Below are 21,441 nucleotides of genomic sequence, written 5' to 3' on the forward strand. Positions count from 1 at the left end.
ATTAGAAGAATAGATGTCCTCTATGAAAAACAGATCAAAAAGATAATCTCTTCAATTTTTAAGCTCAAACACTTTGGAAAGTTTGGGAGGATATTTTTCCCTCTAAGTAATGGAGAGATGGAGGAACTGAGGTAGAAGATGAAAATGTAAAAGAGATACACAGTAAAAAGAAAAAAAAAGTGGGGAGAGCGGGGGGAGGAGCGTCAATTTGAAGATTTCAGTATTAAAATGAACTGCCAGGAAACCAGTGATCTGTACTAACCTTCACTTCCCGAAGGGAATCGAGAAATTTGTCATGTCTGTTGGTCAGCATGTGCAGCTGATTGCCAATGTCCTTCTCGGAGAGTTCCTTCGTTTTCGGGGTACTCGTCTGGTCTCCTGGAGCCAGTTCAATGTCAATTTCAACATCCTAAGCAAGAGCAAATAACTTCAAGCATGCTGATATTTTCTAAGTATGTTTATTTTATTTCCATACAAATTAACAATAATAAAAAAGTTAAATCAACTTATTTCACCTCTCAGTATTTCTTCAGGTTCAGAAACAGAATTTCTAGACCTCTGTAGTACAGAAATGGCTATTTATGGAATGAATGCAAATTTTGAGAATCCAACACATGGTTAAAATGCAATGTTGTTAATAGTGATGCACACTCTTTTAATAAACAAACATATGGTATGCTGACCTACCTCTGCACATCCTCTTCAAGGCCTATCCTTCAAACCCATTTAATGAGAAAGTAGGAAAGACATTTTCATCAAAAAGATTTCTTTTCCTACAATATTTTCTGAAAGTTACCTCTTCTTTGGATTCACTGTTTTCCCTTTCTCGAGGCTCCTGTTTGACATGGGTAACCATAGCAAATGCCGCTCTATCATGGCTGTCAGCAAGGTTGATAACGTTAGTGATGGAAGGCAGCATAGCACCCTGACAACTCGTTCCAATGGTAGTATTTCTCTCACACACTGCCAAGAGGAGCTGGACATTAAAAAACAAGGAGAATTTTTAAATATATGTTTTATATTATTTATTTATATAACATTAGTAAATTTTCGTCTTTACCTGATCATATTTTGTCATCATTTTGAAGTCTGTGACCATACTTTCAATATTATCTTTCAAGCCTCTCCTGAAAATGCACAAGGAGTAGGGATCTTCTACACCTAAACTCCTTGGTGCTCCATATTTTTTAATAGATATATTTTGTGTCCTCAATCAGTTGGCATATACAAAATCTCCCCATTAAAATGACAGTCCTACCAAAAGGATGGGGAGAATTAATGCTCTCCCTTATCTCTCTGCAAGGAGTTCTAACGCTTTTAAGAGCGCAAAGCTATTCTCCTACTTCAAACTCATGTTTTGAATACATAAATTGTTTTTTTTTTTTTAAAGTTAAATCTAACTTTTCTTAAATAGATCAACCAAAAATAAAATTTCATTTCAATGCAATCCCACCTAACACTTGCCATACCATCAGTGCAGACATACAATCCTTAAAGGTTTTCCTGAACTCATTTACAGTAATAATTCTTGATTTTTTTTTCTAATCACCATCATTTTAAAAGAGATGGCTTTTCTTAAGATACATTAACCTGTTCATTAAGCTTTTCCTGGAGAAAATAGACTGTAAGGATTGATATTAAATCCTCAAAGATTAATTTCCCAAGCATCAGCTTGTCATGGTTTAAAACACTTTATTTATTTTTAAGTGCCATGGGAAGAATATGAAGCAGTAGACTTCATATTTTTAGTTATGATACAGAAAATATATACTCCAAGACACACGTTGCGTAACACTTGCATACAGCCAAGAAGAATGGAGAATACATCACACTTCTACAATTATTATTGTATTTCTGATAAGAGTAATTTCCCTACCTCAATGCACTGTTTGATCCAAAAGTGATTTCCCATTGCTTCCCAGTTTTGAGAACAGGTCACATAAAGTAGGCGCTCATAAACACGACGCTTCATAGAGTTGTCAAAGACCTCAAAAAATTTGGCTCGTATGAGCGGCTGAGCACAACGCAGACCCGAAAGAAATGCAGGCTCAAGTTTTGCAGTAAGTTCGCTACCAGAAAGATTCTCATCCCTAAAATGAATAGAGAAATAATGACATAGATATTAGGAAAAAGAAGCCATCTAGCCTTTATACATAAAACATGGAAATCAAGGGAGGTAATATTTTGAGGGAGCTTTAGTACATCCAGGTACAGCATTTTGAGAGAAATAGCAAATAAAATAGTGTTGCTTGGTAGAAAATTGCCTTAGAATTATCACAAATTTGTTACATTAGGATAAAATCTTGTCCCATTTGTGAAACAAAATCAGCCTCAGCCACATCTGTACCCTTGTTTAAAACGCCAAGGTATCCCTCATTGATGAAAATCGCTGAGTGCCATGTCCACCCGAGGGCTTTGCACAGTTAACCAACAAACAGAACAGCAGCAGTAACTGAAAATAATGTGAATCATTAGTACAAAATAAAACTCCTGACATTTTTGACAGGGGAACTATTTTAGTTATTTTATTGTGTTACAAAACCTGCCAGTTCAGCTAACAAAGTAACACCCCCCAAAACTATATTTTACAACAGATTTTCAAGGAACAATCTTTACACCCTATGGATGAAAGGAGGGAGAGATTTTAGCCACCATCACTGTATCTAAAATATGATCAACTATTAAGATGCCCTGGTACCTTGGGAAAGTGGGAGATTAGGGCAGAGGGATATTTTCACAGAGGCAAAAAGAAAACCTTTTTTAAGGAACTTCTATTTTCACATTGTATCTTCAGATACAGTAAACATATACTATGGTTTCAACGAAATGAACAGATTCCGGGGTCTTGGAGGGAAAAAAAAATACTTAATCCAAAATTAAAAGATTGATGGCACGTTATAAAGGTCATATATAGTACAAATTATGAACCAATAAACTGCAATAAATGATTAATTGCTATAATTACCTATAGACATAGTTAACAAGGTCTAAGAACTGGGCATTTAATTCAAGGTCTTCTGGAAAACGCTTTTCAATGTAAGTCATCATTTTCACTAGTAGAATGGACTTTTCTCGAAGAGTAGGTGTCTGTGTTAGAAGAAGACAGGATTAATTTTGTCAATTCATCTTAAAGCACACAGAGAACTGGTACATTCAGAGTATGTCTCAGCGATCCTTTATATTACTTTTTCACTCCTGAAGTGGAAGGTCACAGTTCTTGAGAAAAATAACTCAAGCATTTATACTTCTAATATACAGCTAGAGAAATTTAAAATCAAGACTAATAACAAGTTTAAATTGCTTAATGATTATATAAGTCTAATGTATATAAAAAAAAAAAAAAAGTAGGCCCCTTTTTATATAGCACTAGATTGTCAAGTACTCAACTCTGATACCAAATGCTGTAAATTAAGGAGGCCGCATAATATTACAGGAATACCATGATATAAATCAGCATTAGTCATTCTCCTTCTAAAGAAGCTCGCTATCCAAGTTAATATAGACAGCGTGAAATATATTTTACATCTTTTATTTTAAAGCAAATACTGGGCAAAACAGCATTTGAGATCAAATAAATAATATAAGCCTATAAAGTGCTAAGCATCTACAACTGCAGTTACTTTCACAGGGTGTGCACAATACTCAAAACCTTAAAAATGTCATCTAAACTTATACACCAGATCCTTTTGAAGCTCATTATCAAAAGCTGACAAATTATAATAGTAGCTTGGCTTGTATTTATTTAGATAAAATCATTATTGCATTCAAATACTATCTTCTCAATTTACCTGATTAGCTGCCATTGGAGAATTGTTTTTCACCCACTCCTCCACTATTTTTACCACGGCACGAAGAATTTTGGCATCAGTAGATTTTTCAATGAGAGACGTTAGAATAGCTTGTATAAAATTTTTCCTCATTTCCATGCTCATCACAGCCAGGCGAGTTTTCACAAGATCCAGGCTTAGCATTACCAGTTCACTTGTACCTGCTACAGATAAAAACAAATAAACAAAAAACAGATTTTATAAACACCTATAAAATGACTGGTAGAAAAGCTTTCAGTAAATTTTAAAACCAGCAGTAATAAGAAACGTCACATGAAAAAAAATCCCTACAGAAAAATTCAGAATTACTGCCTTTCATTCTTAAACAACAGGAACAGACCTTAAAAAAAAAACAAAACAAAAACAAAACACAAACTCCATTCAGAATCTTACAAGGAAGCCTCTGAGTTTTCTTTTCAGTAAAGCTTTGGTAAAAGGTCATTACAGAATACCAATACGAACAAATTGCAACTCACTTACGAAAGAAGAAATATTTTACGTTATAGCCTATTCAGTTCTGGTCATTTCCTGACTTACTTATCTGTCAAGTTTAATAATTTTCCAATTTTTTCTCAGTGTTAGTAAAATTTTCTAGGTTCTAATCTACCTAACTGAAATACGGACTGGAATCTAAGATCAGTAGCATTTCTTTCAAAATACTTCATTAATGAATAAGCTACTGAAGAAAGTACAGTGCTCTTTAGTAGCACTGAATTTTCTTCTAGGAAAATATCTGAATTTTTCAGTGACTCAAGACTGAATTTGTTGGACGACAGAATTCTACGGACTGAAAAAGATGCAATTTTAAGATAAAAACAAATGCATCAGGTCTGATGAGTTAATTTTACAAGCAGTTGCTCTTCTATTATCATACAGGAAGGAGTAAAAAAGGTGAAAGCATAAGACAAAAGTGTAAATAAAAGTCAACCTCCTTCCCTCTACACTATGAGCTCTTGAAGGATTTCAGTATTGTTGTATATGCTGTACCTCAGCAAGTATTCACTAAGAAGTTTGGGTTAATACTGAAATTCATGTATTAAGTAGGTATTAGGAGCTCAAAGTGCATTTTTATCCTTCAATAGTTCAGCGATATTCCTCACTAATACTGAACTAATTTTTAATATTTAGTAATGCCCACAAAACTCTACGAAATCATTTTAATCCCTTTAGGATGAAGAGAACTTAATACACAATTACAAGACTTTTAATCATTACATCGTTAGGCTATATAATGTAATACCTGTATTTGCTTCTGCTGTTCCTGCTGTAGCCTGGGGATTTAAGTGCTCCCTGACCATCTTCTGCAGAGACCGCATAAAAACTGAAATCAATCTGTCAATGTAGCTGGGGTTGTTACTGCACGCAGACTTTAGAATCATTAAAGTACCTGCAGATAAAAACAATACTTAACATAGCAAAACTTTTATTGAGGATAATAAGTTAAAAGATTTCCTCTATGTTCTTGCTCTGTGAAAGAACACAGAAAACTGTTCTAGCACTACAGAGAATTTTGTCCTCCCACAAAAGCAGCAAGGGACTACCTAAGTTACAAAAGTTTGAAATCTGGATAGATTTGAAGAAAAGACTAAAAAACTAATACTGCACTTTTCTTTATACATTAGTTGAAACTTTTGAATTTCTGCATATAAATATATGATTTGAAGAGCAGGAAGGCAAGAAAGAGATGGATTGAGAGCAGGTGCTTCCCCAAGACATTAAAAAAACCAGAATAGAAATATATTTAACTAGGCAAAATTAAACTACTGCTAATTTTGCATAGATATTTTAGTAGCTAAAAGTGAACTTGTACATGAATAGGCCTGTTTTTAGTATTGTAAAAATAAAAATATTGCACAATCCTGTTTTTCTAATCTAGAAATTTTCTAGACAGTTTCACGAAACAGTTACTGCAGATTGAAAAAGGCAACACTATTGAAACAGCTAACTTTACACGCACATAAGCTGCCTACAAGATCACAGTCCAAATTACACAGCTGTTACTAATACCTATCCAGTATGAACTTATTCATACTCAGTTTTAACAGCACCTACCCTTTAAAAAATTTGCTCTTTAAAAGTACGTCTGTCAAAATATACCCTCTAAAAACCTACAACTATCCTCTTCCTTACTGCAGCCTCACAATTCAACAAGAGCCTACAACAATTTTTATAGAATTACACTCATTGAATGATTGCTTTGAAAGTTTTGATTTCTTTTACTGCTCAAACATGCATGAAATTTGGCACACTTGAAGTTCAGCCTCTTAAAAACAAATCTTAATAAGATTTGCCCCACCTAACAGAAACAACACAGTCTAACCTTCAAGTGAACTCTGGAATAAAAATAAGAAGTATCTTTCTTGGTTAGTTTGTTGTACAGCACATCCCAACACCTGAAAAATAGGTAATTCCCAAAGTGGAATTACAACTACCTACACAGGTCACAGAATAGACTAGTGAAAGATATTTGCCATTTAAATCGCAAGCTTTCCAAAATTGTGCAGTTTCAGGTCTGCATTACCACCGCAACCAGTTCTGGGCCAAACTTTGCATTATTCCAGTATATCTCTGTCATTGTCCTGTGTAGCTTGAGCTCTCTATCAGTTAAATAAGTATGAATAACGTAAGAAGATTAAAACATTTCAGCTCTTCAGAATGGTACACACTAAAAATTCAGATTTGCTCATTCAAGAAAAAACGTACTATTCTTGTGATTCCTCATTTAGTGAGAATTCAAAACCTACAAATGAATAAATAAATCATCTTACATGATTTAAAACAGCTGATAAACGAGGCTTGAAAAAAAGAACTGAAAAAGAAAGGAGGCAATAGCAAGTAAGAATGTTTACATAGATTCCTTGAAATATTCTATCATCTCTCAGAATAGCAACCACAGGATTTTGCCTGTCCAATATGATAAGGTTCCAGCAATTTTTACTTTATATTTTAGTTTATCTACACGCTGCATCTTTTTCCTGTGCACTCTGAATACAGGAGGCTTCTATGTAGCAAAGCAGCAGGAAGTGCTTCCAAGGCAGCTGTCGGGAGAGGACAGAATGCAACGAACCACTGTCCCGTTCTTCACAGTGGACAGACTTCAGCCCAAGTTCACATCTTGAACGGGGCTCCAAATGCTTCCCACAAGCTTCCTTTGCATAATTATCATATTTCAACTTCCTTATGGAAAATAAAAGCTAACGGCCACAATCATACTAATTAATTACTAGAGATGTAGGAAACTTACCAAAGAGCTGGGAAGGGTTAGCATTAGTGGCTTTTTCATAATTAGTAAGTCCTTCATAAATAACCTTTCCAACTGCAGCATAAAGGCACTCCAGCTCTTCATACTTTGAAGCTACACTTGAGGTACCTGCCAAATTGACAGTTATATTTACTTTTGGTAATATTAGCCACAGAACAGGCAAGCAACAATTACACCGTACACATACGGTCATCCATACCATCAGTGGAACTTTATGTTGGTAATAAACCATAAAAAGGTAGCACAGACAGATCCCTCACTTACATAACCTATTTATTATACAATCAGTGCGTCTTCCCTAAATAACTCATTTTGGTAAGAATCCTTAGATCACTGAGGTTTTTCTAAGGAAAAAAAAACCATTATCTAAATTAGTTTTATCAAACACAGCACAGTATAACTGTCAGCTGTTCCATATTACCTACTGTCTTTTTTTTCCTCCAAACGCCCAATCTCCCTTCTTTATTTTAGCAAAACAGTAAAGCTTAGCAACTAAAATACTGCATTTCAAAAGCAGAAAAATTACAATTGCAAAATAAATTAAATTTATAGCATGCATTTCTTGAACTAAAATTATGACAGCCACAGGTTATTAAGTTTTTATGTCAGTGGATAATGATGTATTCCAAATGATTACTTATTTCAGCTTTTCTTTTTTTAAACAGAGGTTGAAAGTGCAAACGAAAATGGAACATTAAACACAGATATCATAAAACAGAATATTAGCACATTCTGAAATTTTTCATCACCCCACCCTTAATCACTTAAGGTATGCAGCAATAAAGGAGAAAAGGAGGAAGAAAATATCACATACTTGGTTCTGTAGGAAAAATACCCATTAAGCGAGAAAGCAAACTATGGACTGCTCTCAAAACCTTGGTGTTTCCACAAGTCATGCAAGCTGCTACGCCTCGTTGCAGAGGCTTGAAGCTACTGAGGATTGCAGGGGGCTGCAGTACAGTTAGCAGGAAACTGAGGACCTCTAAGCCAGTGCAAATGTTGGCAAAGTTGGCCTGGTTGGGTTGTTCCTAAAGAGAACATATACAGTGAAGCAATGAATTGGTGGAAAATATACAAGTATTAAACAATTTTTCTACATTGAGGTTGAAAATCTGTAATAAGATTGAGGTCTTTATATTAGGGATGTTTCACATCAATCTTTTTAGATAAGTCATGCAATATAAAACTGTAAAATACATGGCTCTATAAAATCTTTAATCATAAAACTCTTACTTCAGCTTTTACAGGTATGTTTCTTCTGACACTTTTTGTAGTCCTCAGTTTTGAAAAGCATTTCTAACCAGCAAGGTTGCAGGTAATTTTAACAGAGGTTTATGTTTTATCTACTTGTCAACATCTTTCAGAGACGGAGTGAAGGGCTAAGACATATTCTATTGTAAGTTAGGGCTTGAAGGATAGAGAAAGGAATAATTGGAACTAAAGGAAAAAAAAAAAAAAAGAAAAGAAAATATTCCCAGTCCTTTCATTGTAAACCTACAAAATAATAATTTATACAGTAAATTAGTCTGCTTGCTGCAGAAGTCTTAGTCTTGCTTCTGATTCTCTCTTATAATTCATGCTACATTGCACAAACTCAAGATACAAAATTTCTGTTCCAAAAAGCTTACGTCCTTGCAGCATGTTAACATCAAGCACATCCCCCTTCCTCAGGGTTGAAGGGCAGTGTGGTGGCTGTTTTGGGGTGGAAGGAGGAGGAGTGGAGTGGGTTAGGTTTAGGTTTTGCATCTTCCTTAGATGCAGCACACTTCGATCACTTCAGCAAAACCCTTTTACAGAACAAAACTAAGCGAGGAGAAAATTCATGAAAGATGAAAAATTAGAAGATTTGTCAGAAAAGGCTGAGGAAAAAGGCATCAGTTCAAGTTCTGGAAGCATCATACAGACTCTCTGAATTGCACTCCCTAAGGTCATTTTACTCTGCCACCATCTTCCCCTCTGCTCCAGGAAGGGATGGCTCAGTCCCCAGCAATGCTGGTCTGCGCGCTGCACAGAGCTCCCGTCAGCAGCCAGCATGCTGGCGCTCACAAATTTATCTTCAGTATAGAGGAATCACTCAAATAGTCATGGCTTTCCTGAAGTCATACTACTGTTACTGCACAGCCTCCAGCACCTGGCACTTAAATACATACCTTTGCACTGCAACTGGGTAAGCGAGGAAGAGGAATAGGAGGTGATCCTTACACAACAATGGTCTGAATTACAACTGTACTTCTTCCTGTCGTAGGCTGTCAAATGCCATCAACAGGGGAAAAAATATTTGTATCTGGATTTTAATGGAAATTTTCACTCAGGTTGTACACTACTTGGGAAAAGATGAGTAAGGCAATGAATATGAACTCCCTGGAGCACTAGCAACACTTGTAAACCCCAAAACAGAACCAGATGTATTTTACATAAAAATAAGTACAGTAACTACTTTTACAATGGAGCTACATCAAAAACTCTTCCAACAGTCAGAGAAAAGGATGAAAGTAGATAGTTGTTCTTTTATGGATTACCTCCATAAAGGCAATAGCTTTACTAAAGTATAGCAAATGTAGATCAATATTTGGAAAAAATGGGCTACAATGAATTTTCTTGTGATCTTGGGCATATTCTAAAAGGTTCCTAGAAGTAGGATATATTACTGCTTTATTCAAAGAAAAGGGGGGAAAAATGACTTTAAGAGAACTCCTAAAAATTTAACACAATAAGAATTACTAGTCTATTAAATAGTATGATGCATATAAAATAGGTGTAGAAAAACATCATGTTATATGGCAAAAAGTATACAGATAGCATACAGGTGCTATACAGCTAAAACACTAGGTTGTATCATCAAGTGCAGGAAGCTAGCCTTTGAGTGATCTTCAAAACTACTATAGTGTAATCACAAAACTAGAAACCAGTAAAATAATCTATGCTTGCAGAAAGTTTTATAATACCTTCAAAAAAACAGTAGGCTATCCAAATAAGCAAACTACAATTTATTTCAAAAATCAAAGTAATACTGGAAACTAATCTACCTGCTCCTAACCCCACTTTAATATCTGTAGGTACTGCAGTGATACAAATTGCAGATTTCACACACTTCACATAGTCTATGTGTTTCACTACATAGCAGAAAAGATTAAGACTGTAAAAATTAATACCCTAACTAATATTTTGTCCAACTGCTTTTGTCCCCAGGAAGCCCAGCCAAGACTACAGCACCAGCAGGAGGCCTGTAGCCTCCCAGCCCCTGTCCCAGGCTGGCACCTTCGCTCTGAAACTGCCCTTTGGTTTTTCATGCAAGTTCTCCTCCAGAGCAGGCAGCGAGAGGAAAAGGTAAGGACAGTATTGTAATAATCTTTCACTCCAAATTCTGCAAAAGGAGGCAGCTTTTCCACAAGAAAACGATGAATTCCCCTACAGCTCTAATGACAAGGCCTGGCCTTCTCACATCAGCCTTCAGCCCTGCGCCCACTGAGCTGCAGTTACCATGCTCTAAGCCCTAGTCCTGCCTCCTCGTTTCTCCCCTTGGCAGAGAAGCAGCCTACTGCTCTTCTGCTGTGCTGCCTGGCCTTCAGCAAAGGCAATATAAGAGCAAAGAGTTACAGCCTCTGAATTCAGATTTCTGAAGCTCCTGATGTCACAGGAAACAATTCCTCCAGCCACAGAGTCATCGACAGGCCCAGGACAAACAGCATCTTCAGAGAAATCAGTTGTTAAACTAATGCCCTCGCTCAGCAAACACAATCACATTTTCAGAACCTGCTTTTTTATTTGCATCTATCAAGTGCAGCCTAAGAAATTAAAATTTACTTTGCAGCTACCAAATAGCAGAACGATTACAGACACTCAGTTTGAAAACTCTCAGCGTTCATGGTCAAGTGTCCAGTCTCGGGCACTGACTTAACCCTACTCCTCTTGGAAGTACAAAGCTACAAATGACCAGTAAAACACATTCCATCAATTTAGTTCCAGATTTTCGAAGAAATGGCAGCGAATGAAATTGAAATAAAATGTCAAGCCATTTAATTACTACATTCAAAAACTATGCTACGTTATAAATTCAATCTAAAACTTACAGTTGAAGTCCACACATTAAAAACAAAAGTGAATGTTCACTACACACACTAGTCAAGAAATATTTAACTGTGAAAGACACTTAAACATTTTATTTAACAAGTATTCAATCAACATTTGTGCTAAAGAATCCTAAAGCCTTACAAGACTAAAAAGTTACCTACCACAGTCATTAGCAGCTTATCAAACCATTGCAGTTTGAGTTCTGATTTTGGCCACATGTCTGGTCGTAAAGCTGTTTTCAGAAGGTTGACACAGCGGCGAGACAACAATTCCCCAGGAGATCCAGCTGTGTTTGAGTTGTCATTTACCTAGTAATTAATCAGAGTAACAAAACGACATCTTTTTGTAACCAACTCATGAATTTTGTATGCATTTCAAGCAAGCATATAATTTCTTATTTCTGAAATGGATGAGCTTAAAATAATATCAGTTATATCAGTTTAGTCACATAGTATTTTACTGCATTAAAAAAAGGTGACAACTAATAGTAAACATCAAAACTAGTGTTTAAACTGTTAGTTAAATACTTGAAATCACCCAGAAGTATATAAAAAAAGTTTAATCTGATACATCATTACAACAACTCTGGACATACTCGAGTCTGATCAATCTTTTCTGTTTGCAAAGTACCCATAAACATATGTAGTTCTTTACTCAATCCATATTTATTCTTCTAGGGCCTGTGATGGGTTAAACCCCCTGTTACTTGCTAACAGAGACTGCTGCGAAAACAAAAGCCACAGAATTGCTCAACTTTAAGCTACACCCTGCTAATTTCCTCCACTTTGGAAAAGTTAATTCTTAAAATACTGGCAAAAAGCTTTATATTTACAGGTTACATGACAGGAAGCAATTCTATGTATTTGGTGTTGAAACTACAATTATGATGATTATCCTTAGATATATAACGATACAGTATTTTTCTATTATTCTCACTACATGTTCTTCAGTTCTTGGGTACAACAGAACAAACCTATATGGTAGCATCAAGCAAATACATCTATGAATTAAAAATAATATTTATGAAAACTTCTTGAAGTCTGCTGGGTTACAGCCAAATTCTACTAGTCAGGTTTATTTCAATCATGTTACTCCTCACATAGTACTTTGTAGTACTTCATAGTACATATATATCTCCTTCCCCCCTCCAACCTCCCCCCCCACCCCAAAAGTAAAGAATGAACAAAACGCTGGGTGAGTGATCAACAGCATGGTAAAACATAGACTACTTCAATTTCAAAATTACAATCATTGCCATTTAAAGGTTGATTTTCAAAGCTCATGCTCCTTGCATTAAGCCACAAACACAACAATGCCATGTAGGAGGCTACAGCATGCTTCTCACATGAATAATAGCCATTATTTGTGACATGAAAAATTTGCTGAAACTGGTTATGAAATTCAAATTTTCCTTGATTAAAATAAAAATATTTTACTTTTTTGTGTAATTTCATATTAAATTTTCTAACCTTTCAGCAAAAGAAAGCAAATATAGAGGCAGTAGAATAATCTCAGCATGAAAGTACTCCTGTGAAGAGATTTTTGTAGTTTTGGCTACTAATGCTACACCAGTATTTGCATATCAGAATAAGCCCAGTACCTGGCAAGCAATCCTAATCAGGAAGTTGACCACTGTATCTGTATGCTGCTTGTCAATCGGCTTGGAAAGAAGCGCATCAGCTCCTGGCAATGACTGGCTACGTCCAAATACCTGTGCATATACAAAACACAAAACCCATAACCAGCATTGCAAGAAAGACAAAAAAAAAAAAAAAAAAAAAGCAGAAAACATTTAAAGTATTTTCTAAGAGTGCAAGTTTGAATTCAAGGAGTTACAAGCTATGGGGAAAAACAAGTAAATTAAATTGCTTAGTCAGTGCAGGTTATAACTTCAGAGTCTCTGAACAAAACCTGAACTCTTCTTACAGCGCTTATTGCTCCAGTAGCTGTTCTGAATCGTTTTACTTCTTGGCCAGAATCAACAGACAATCCTCTTTTAACAGCAGATGAGGTAGAACCTGCTCCTTCTCCACTTGCGCTTGGATCCATATCTGAATCTGGCTGAAATATCAGCAATGTGCATGTTAAAAAAAACAAACACACACTTAATGGTGTAACAGTTTGTTCTTTACCAGTTTATTTTGACTTCCTACCTGCTGGTCTTTAATTCTTTGCAATTCCCATTTAATAACTACTTCAGCAAGATCCACAGCTAATTTTCTTTGCTCAATCGTAACACTGGGAGTAAAGCCCAGTCTCTGCATGGCACTAACCATATGCTGAACCAAATGATGTCTCACTGGATAATAAACCTGAAAAGATGATTTCACAACTGTGTTAACCAAAAGCCAGAACCACTCTACAAAAAAATACATTATTGAACTAAAGTTAAAACAAAGTAGCAAGAATAGTCTTTAATCCCAGAGTGTGCTAAATCTGTACCACTGTTCACTGTTTTCCAACTTGGAAAAAAATTTTGGCTACAATTTTCCGTAGTAACTACTGATTTCATGTTCCCAAATGAGGATTTTTTTTTTGCAGATATGTGATATTTTTTCAAGGACCAGTCATTCCCATTTTTTGCTAATCTTTTTAGAATGTTACAACTCACATCTGAGAACACAATATTTTTCAATTTTTTTTCTAAAAGGTGACTTTAAAGTATGCTAATATTTTTATTAAAAAAAAAGAAGTCAAGAAGAAAATAAAAGTCATACGAAGGAAAGCTACCTAAGACTTTGAGGCATAGTTTGCTAAAGATTTTAATTCGTATTTTCAGAAGTGTTTCTATTTTGAAACTTTTCAACATTCCCCAATCTGTTTAATGTTTCCCAACATACATCGGCTGAAGATAAAAATTCCCTAGTTAACCCCACAGCATGTACAAAGTCAAACAAACAACTCAAGAACTGATGGAAGATTTCATTGCAGGATTTCATTTCATTTTTGCACGCTTTTTAAAATAGCTGTGAAGAGTCTTTAAAAATAAGTTCTGTTAAGGAGCGCTGTTAATGAGCACGCACTGAATTAGTCTTGCAGAGTTTCATCTGACCTCTCGAGTTCCAAGTTCAGTCACTAGAAAACTAAACAAGCAGAAACGCAATGGAATGGCAAACTCAAAGTCACAATTGCGACTAATGGAAAAAACAAACAGCATATGCTTAGGGAAGTTATGCTGCAGCAAGACGGTATTCTGCTTGAGACTTTCAGCAATCAGAATAACAATAAAGCTCATTCTTCCACGACTTAAGGAAAAGTCTTGTGTCTGCGTTTAAAAAACAAGTAAAATAAGATCTTTCTAAACTAAATTAAGCATTCCAGTTTTCAAGAAACAACGTACATGCTACTTGCTTGACCCAGAGACAATCCAAAGAAACATACCTATCAACTCTTCTGTATTTGAACAAGCCACCCCCAGCTTCAGTCCTTAACTTCACACTGTTTCACTAGTACCCAGGCAGCTCCCAATTACACAAATGTGTTCCCCATGCAAGTTCATTTTTAGGCTTATTTGGGGGTAAGGCCAGGTTGATCGTTCACTTAAATTGAAATGACATTTCAAAAACATGTGCTCTTTTGGGAGCTTGTTTGGTAGCTCACAAAGCCATAAAAAGGAAGATTTTACAAATACCTAAGTGATGCAAAAAACACTTGAGCAAAAGGGGGACCGACAAACAACGTAATCACAACTGAGAAAAAAAAAAAAACAACCTTCAGTTTGTTATATAATATTGTTCGTAATAGTCATTTTCAGTTTTAATCAAACACATTTGCAGAGAGCTGATGACTTTTGAAACTAAGCCATATAATCAGGATTACACTATTTTTTAATCAAACTGCAGTTTACCTCCCTAATATCTATGATACAGTGACTACCAGAATAAAGGGGACAAGTACCTTGAAATGTTGTACTATCAAGTGCAAAATATGTACTAATTGTGGAACTGTATGACCCTCTTCTACTATGATTTTTCGTGTCCAGTGAGTCAGCATCTGATGTCCATCCTCCATTCGAGCGGGCACAGCTGGAGTCAGAATAGCCATTGCTTGCCTGACGATAGCTCGGGCCTCCATGGCATGAGCTTTTAGAAGACTGTGAAAAACCTAAGGAGGAATGTTTCTTATGAACCTTATACATATTTACAAAAATAAAGCATTTATAAAAAGACAGACAAACTACATCATATACCTTCTTCCAAACAACACAGATTTTTTTTCTAAAGACCCATCTCTTTTCTAAAGACCCACAGCATACAATAGCATATTGCTGAACATACGTTTCCATCTCCTCTACCTCCCCTTTTCTTTGTTCTTCTCCACTGACCAAACTGAAGCTTTCCTTTGGTCCCCACTCCCTGCCTCACATGAGATATCTGTCTCTCTCAAATGAAGAAATATTGCCAATTCCATTAATCCAATAAAGACTACTTTTTACTGTCCCCTTACCCTCTCTTTATTCACTTAGCTTCAAACGTCTTTCTATATTCTCCTGTCTCCAAAGAAATTCATATTAATTTTAGGCCTGTTGCTTCTGCGCTTGGTTTTTGAGCATGATTTTACTTATTACATGTATACCAAGTATCCAAAACTACTCTGCAACCCCTACTCTGCATTCTAAAATAAAAGAAACTACACCACTTATCAACATTCCTTAGGTGTATGAATACAAGCATACTGTCAATACCTGCAGCACTATCTTCTTATGTATGGCAAATTTTGCAATGATGTGTGCTAAAAGCAAATGGCCACTGTATTTGCATGCTGGGTCCACACACGCCTTCGACAGGAGGCATGGCCAAGCAAAAGTCATCAAGCGTCGTAGTTTGCTGTTGCGGTTTTTGTTATTGTCGTGAATGTGATGTGGGGCATGCTCAACCAGAAGTGTGGCAAACTGCAAGAGATATATCCTGAGGGAATCCAGCATGTCTGCCTGTTTTTCTGGATCAAGTACCTAGTCCCAGGGATAAAGGGAAAAGAGGAGGAAAAAATTATTATCTATAAGAACAGTCTGGGTTTTTTGCTTTTTCAGTTTTTGGGTTTTCGGTTTCGTTTTTTGTTTTAAAGAAAACTAATACTTAAAACCACTTTTTCAATTTAGTTCAAGATCCATAAAATCATCACCTGAGGTGAGAATATTTTAATAACCAAAAACATCCAAGAACTTCTAAAGAGTCAACCTATTAAAAAAAAAAAAAATCTCAAATCTCATCTGCAACAACATTCATTTTATAATTGCTGACTGGTTCAAGGAAGCGCATGTAAGTTACAAAGATACTCGTGTTCAATCATGGAAAACTTTGCTTATTAAAAGGCTGGGATTACAGCCACATAAGCCCCGTTTCTAAAGAAATAAATTCAAATCCTAGGAATGTCACAAGTCAATTGAGTGTTGTAGTCTAATCCTACTGAAGATTGACGGATCTCACAACAGTTTAAAGTTTTATGATATGATTTGATAATACTGATCATAATACCTTGAAATAGCAAAAGTAACTCAAATCAGGATTGAAAATCCACGAGAGGAACAACTTTCAACTTCAACTTAATTTCCAAAGGCTTTAGCATAAACAAGGATTGTTACCTTTGTTATAAAAACACTAGTGATGCTTTCTGGATTATCTCCTTCTGGGTTTGGGGGTCCCAAAAGCTGTTCGCCTTCTCCCTTTTCGAAACTGTGCAAGAAAGCAGGATTCAGGATATGCTGCAACACCTACATAGAACAGAAATACAAGACGGTTATACTAGACTGCTGCATTCTCTAAATGACAGTCAGCATTCAACTTATTTTGCATGCAAATCTGCATATTGGAGATGTTTGTCTGATTCAGAAAAAAAGTCTACAAGTAAAACCTTAAGAAACAGACATAAATAGATTTTTTTTTCCCCACTCTTTCCACCTTACAAGGGCAAAGATTCTTAGAAAGCGTAAACTAAAAGAGTCAGTGTTGAAAGCAAGATGAATTGCTGCCTCTATTTATTACTGCTCTTCCTCAGGTATGATATTTTCACTTAAATGGCTCTGCCAATTATCGAACTCATTGACATTTAAGTAAGTGACTTCTGTTGCCCTAGTTCCCAAGAAGAAAATTAAACCTAAATACCAGACTACTTTGATTTAATTGCTTTAGTTACCTTGGCTTTGAGCTCATCTCCAAAGTTTGGGTCATTGAAGTCTACAAACCGGAAGAACAAAGCCCGTTTTTGGGATATGCTGTAGTTTTTTGGGATCTCTTCTTCCATGTATTCCTTCAAAAAAGTCATATTGCAGAGAAAACGACCCGTAAACGCTCGAAGCAACTGGAAGAGCAACTCTATATCGCCATAATTCCTTCTGTAAAAACATATGTAATAAAAACTTACTGTGAAAAACCATCTACCAAACTATTCTGCTGGTAATTTGATGAAGAAACTAACGTGGTTTAAACAAGCAGACAGTCAACAGGAGGCAGCACAAAGGTATGGTTTTACAGCTAATGGCAATATTATGAAATACTTAGATTAAATCTTATCTTCAATAACTGCAGTCCCTAATTAGTACATCTTTATATCTTTACAGTACTTTCAAAATAACTTTAAAAATAGTACACGAGCTATAGGAAATAAACGATTCTACATACTTGCAGTAATTCAATAAGCAATACGCTAATAGCTTAGGTTCTTTCCAATTTGTTGCCGCCATATTCTCCTTCCGATGTCTCTCCTGAAAAGCTTCGCTCACCCATACGCGTTTCAACTGATTTACCAAGGAATGCTGATTTGCTAACCAACATTCATCGTTCTTAACGATAATACTTATGATCTGTCAAAAGGAAAACAAGACAAATGCACTATCAACACGCAACAGATCTGTAAGTAGCAACAATTATAAAAAAAAAAAAAAAGCATGTTTCAAGTCAATTTAGGGTTTTAAAATCATCCAAAGAAAAGTCAAACAAGAAGTAGTTTAGAATGATTTTTAAAGGAGCTTTTTAAAAGAAAAAGTTTCCCTTGTCATCAGTTTACTTCTTGTACCTTAGTTGATTAAAAAAAAAAAAAAAAACTATAGTTAATTGGATTCCCTTTTCCTTTCCTAGCATAAAACTCTTGACTATAAACACACTATATTTTACAAGTATTTCTCTATGATATATAAAACAAAAAAACACATACACACTTGAAAGCACATACACCTGACCTGTTCTAAAGAAATTTTAATTATCCAATGCAAAGACAAACCAGAAGAACTGAATACCTTGATAGCCTGAAACTGAAGATCAAGACGCATTGTGGTAGTGCTTGGAGAACCAGGTCTAACAGCTGCTTGGGTACCAACAGGTAACAGTAGAGTAATAAATCGGTTTGGATTAGCTGCCAGTACATCTCGTAGAGGTTTGGCATCTTTATGTTTTAAGAAACTCTGAAGAAGGGGAAGAAATAATTTTAATAACTTTTAAAAGTAAACCATATCACAATGCTTTTTCATCTTGTAGTTCTTATATTCATTACTATAGTTGTATACGTTATATTTTATTTATTTATACATAAAAATACCCTATACAACTTAAGTGATAATCATACATGATCTGGAAAGGCATAAAATCAACCATTCATGGAAAACAAATACAAAACTAGGAACACACAACCTACAGTCAGCTTAAGGCTACGATTAAGGACTATGAGGTCATATGGGAGAAAAAACAAACAAAAAAGATACGAAAGAGGTAAATCAGAAACTTCTGGTTCATTAGATCTGTGAAGATTTCAGGTTTTTTTTCTTCCCCTTTCCATACTGCTTACCATAAACATTCTGCTCCACTGTGGATCATTTAAAGTGGCTTCCATCATGAACAGCTCAACAGTCTGGGATGGATGACGTGTCAGAAATTTTATCAGTGGTTCCCTGAACGGACTACCAGCCTGAAAGATTCATAACGTTTAAATGAAAAATGCAGAGTGTTGAGTGTTTTATTTGTCTATTAATTTACTAGCACTCAGAAAAGCACTTAATTTGGCATTTATGCAGATACTAAATGTTTAGAACTTCCATGACAAGAACTTATTGACAATTTTAATAATTGCTTTTAGAAGCCTAAAAAAGTGTTAATTCCACCTAAGAGGTTTGGAGAGGGTTATTTTTTTAAAAAAATAGCTTTTATATCAAACATTCCCACACCAGTATGTCAAAATTCAAAATACAATTTAAAATATTAGAAAGCAAAGAAAAATTATAAACGTTAACTTCCACTTTTACCTCAATCAACATTGCTCGTTCTGTTTTCATCACAACTTCCAGCAGAGGTTTGACCAAAGTCTGTGGGGCAGCTGGGATCAGATGAAATAAATTTATGATTGCTGAACAAATCTTCATTTCCTACAGGTAAAAAGAAACATGAACAATTTAATATTGCCAGCAAAATATATGAACAGAGTCTCACCTCTCCTACCATATTTTTCTTCTCTGTATTGGCTTAGCCAGCAACCAAGAACAAGGGGTTAACATCTACTTACCATGATGCACAGAGTAAATTTATCTTGTGGAATTTGTCTCCCCTTTCCTCCGCCCTGTAATATCATGCTTTACTTTGTCAGGATAGTGGTGTTTTACAGTAAGAGGTGACCTCTGTGCCCTGGTGATGGGGATGAAGGGAGTCACGGGTGCTCCCTACTGCCCTACAGTGAGTGCCTCGTACATCGCCAGGTTGGAGCTCCCTTTCTAAGCAATTTCCCGCGTACACCCCACAACCACCAGCTCGCAGCGAGGCACCAGGCCGACAGCTCTCTCCCAGCACTGCTCTAGCGACCTAGCAAACAGCTGGCTACTTTAAATAAACATCAGCTCTGTTCTCCTCCTAGATATTACATTCTTCCAAACAATTTTTTTCCTTTAATTTCTCTTTCTTTTCATTCATTTTAAACGTGAACTATGTTTCAGTTAACTAGACTGTGGCTTTTCTTTAGTAGAAAGAGGGAAGAAAACAAACCAACCCATAACACCCTCAACATCCCTCTAAAACCCATTTCTAATATACAGGATACAATGGAATATAACTGAAGGGATTGTGCTTCCTCAACTGAATAAAGACAATAATTATTAAGCCCCACTCCTTTAACGTGAGCTGCTTAGGCAGACCCCAAGGACTACTCTGTTGGATTGAAGTGCAGGACTGAGAACAACACATATAAAATCCATTAAGACATAAGTGCTTTCCAACAACAAAAAAAAATCCTGCTCTTCCTAGTACAAACATGCTTAACATCCTTAACAGCAACGTTATCAAAACAACTCTGCCACAGACAAGCATGGGACAATTCACAGCACTGCACTCAAAGGCACAATGCACTCTGCCCAAAACACAACAATAAAACTAACAAAACACAGTGTTAAAAAAAAAAAAATAGAAAAAAAATTTAAAAAAGCACAACAACAAAGAACTTCCTGGTGCCTCCACTGAGTTTCTCACCTCTACCCCTTCTGCGGCAGGCTGAACCAAAACAGAAGTCACAGCATGAAAAGAAAAACCCCATAAAAACATGAAATAAATGAACACGTCAGTATACGCTATTCTTCAGACTGCAGCCAGAACTGACTTCAGTAGGGTTGGATCTCCCGCTCGGACTGCATGAATGGAGACGACAAACGTCTCCCACTCTCTGAACTCCTCTAAGAACAAGGACAAAAAGCAGCCTTGTTTCTACTTGTATATTGCTTATATATAGCTTCCCAAATATTTGGGCAGAATACAGAGATATTAGAGATGATTAAAACATGAAATTTTTATATTATCCTCAAAGACAAAGTTGTCCAATACCAATTATGAAAGTACTTCCAGTATTTGAACTACCAAGATACAAAAGTCCTTCATACAAACGTTCGTGTGGATTTTCCACCGTGGTGCCACTACTCATTAGAGCAAGAGTTTGTGGCAACCGTTTGCTCAAAACCTTTTTTTCCTACTACTGAATAGGATCTAAAAACATCATTGGGGAAGCAGGGAAGAGAAGAAGGGATTTAAATCACAGATTTAAATTAAGTCTTCATTTCTACTTAAAATACTATTTATTTGCTCATTTATTTAAACAGGCAAGCCACAATTCAAGAACACACTAGGACTATTGTAAAATGATTTAGGTGAATCAAGAACCTGGTTGTGCTGGCATGAATGTGGATCTCTACAAGAGAGAGTTAATTACTCTCAAGAGTTACTACAAGAGTTAATTATTACGCCTCAGTTTTAACTGACATGCCTACAGTATTGACTTTGTTTCTTTGTTTACAATTGCCTTTTCTTTACATAAGAAAGC

At 35.8% G+C, this 21,441-nt stretch overlaps 1 protein-coding gene across 7 annotated transcripts in view; it reads right to left on the reverse strand.

The window, feature by feature from the left end:
* TRRAP (transformation/transcription domain associated protein) overlaps nt 1–21,441 on the reverse strand; it is a 102,805-nt gene that overhangs the window by 45,773 nt on the left and 35,591 nt on the right. For all 7 annotated transcript variants that reach the window (XM_068909259.1, XM_068909257.1, XM_068909261.1 and 4 more), the window contains exons 32-51: nt 19,391–19,510; nt 18,937–19,056; nt 18,392–18,556; nt 17,778–17,959; nt 17,293–17,491; nt 16,742–16,870; nt 15,845–16,111; nt 15,058–15,264; nt 13,314–13,472; nt 13,087–13,221; nt 12,761–12,871; nt 11,322–11,468; nt 7,904–8,117; nt 7,072–7,197; nt 5,068–5,214; nt 3,789–3,991; nt 2,966–3,087; nt 1,877–2,090; nt 797–976; nt 263–409 (exon numbers count right to left, since the gene is read on the reverse strand). In XM_068909259.1, coding sequence (XP_068765360.1) covers nt 263–409; nt 797–976; nt 1,877–2,090; nt 2,966–3,087; nt 3,789–3,991; nt 5,068–5,214; nt 7,072–7,197; nt 7,904–8,117; nt 11,322–11,468; nt 12,761–12,871; nt 13,087–13,221; nt 13,314–13,472; nt 15,058–15,264; nt 15,845–16,111; nt 16,742–16,870; nt 17,293–17,491; nt 17,778–17,959; nt 18,392–18,556; nt 18,937–19,056; nt 19,391–19,510 — 3,294 coding nt within the window. The remainder of the gene's footprint in view (nt 1–262; nt 410–796; nt 977–1,876; nt 2,091–2,965; nt 3,088–3,788; nt 3,992–5,067; nt 5,215–7,071; nt 7,198–7,903; nt 8,118–11,321; nt 11,469–12,760; nt 12,872–13,086; nt 13,222–13,313; nt 13,473–15,057; nt 15,265–15,844; nt 16,112–16,741; nt 16,871–17,292; nt 17,492–17,777; nt 17,960–18,391; nt 18,557–18,936; nt 19,057–19,390; nt 19,511–21,441) is intronic.

Source organism: Struthio camelus, chromosome 15 (assembly GCF_040807025.1).
Source record: "Struthio camelus isolate bStrCam1 chromosome 15, bStrCam1.hap1, whole genome shotgun sequence".
In the NCBI taxonomy this organism is placed as follows: domain Eukaryota; kingdom Metazoa; phylum Chordata; class Aves; order Struthioniformes; family Struthionidae; genus Struthio; species Struthio camelus.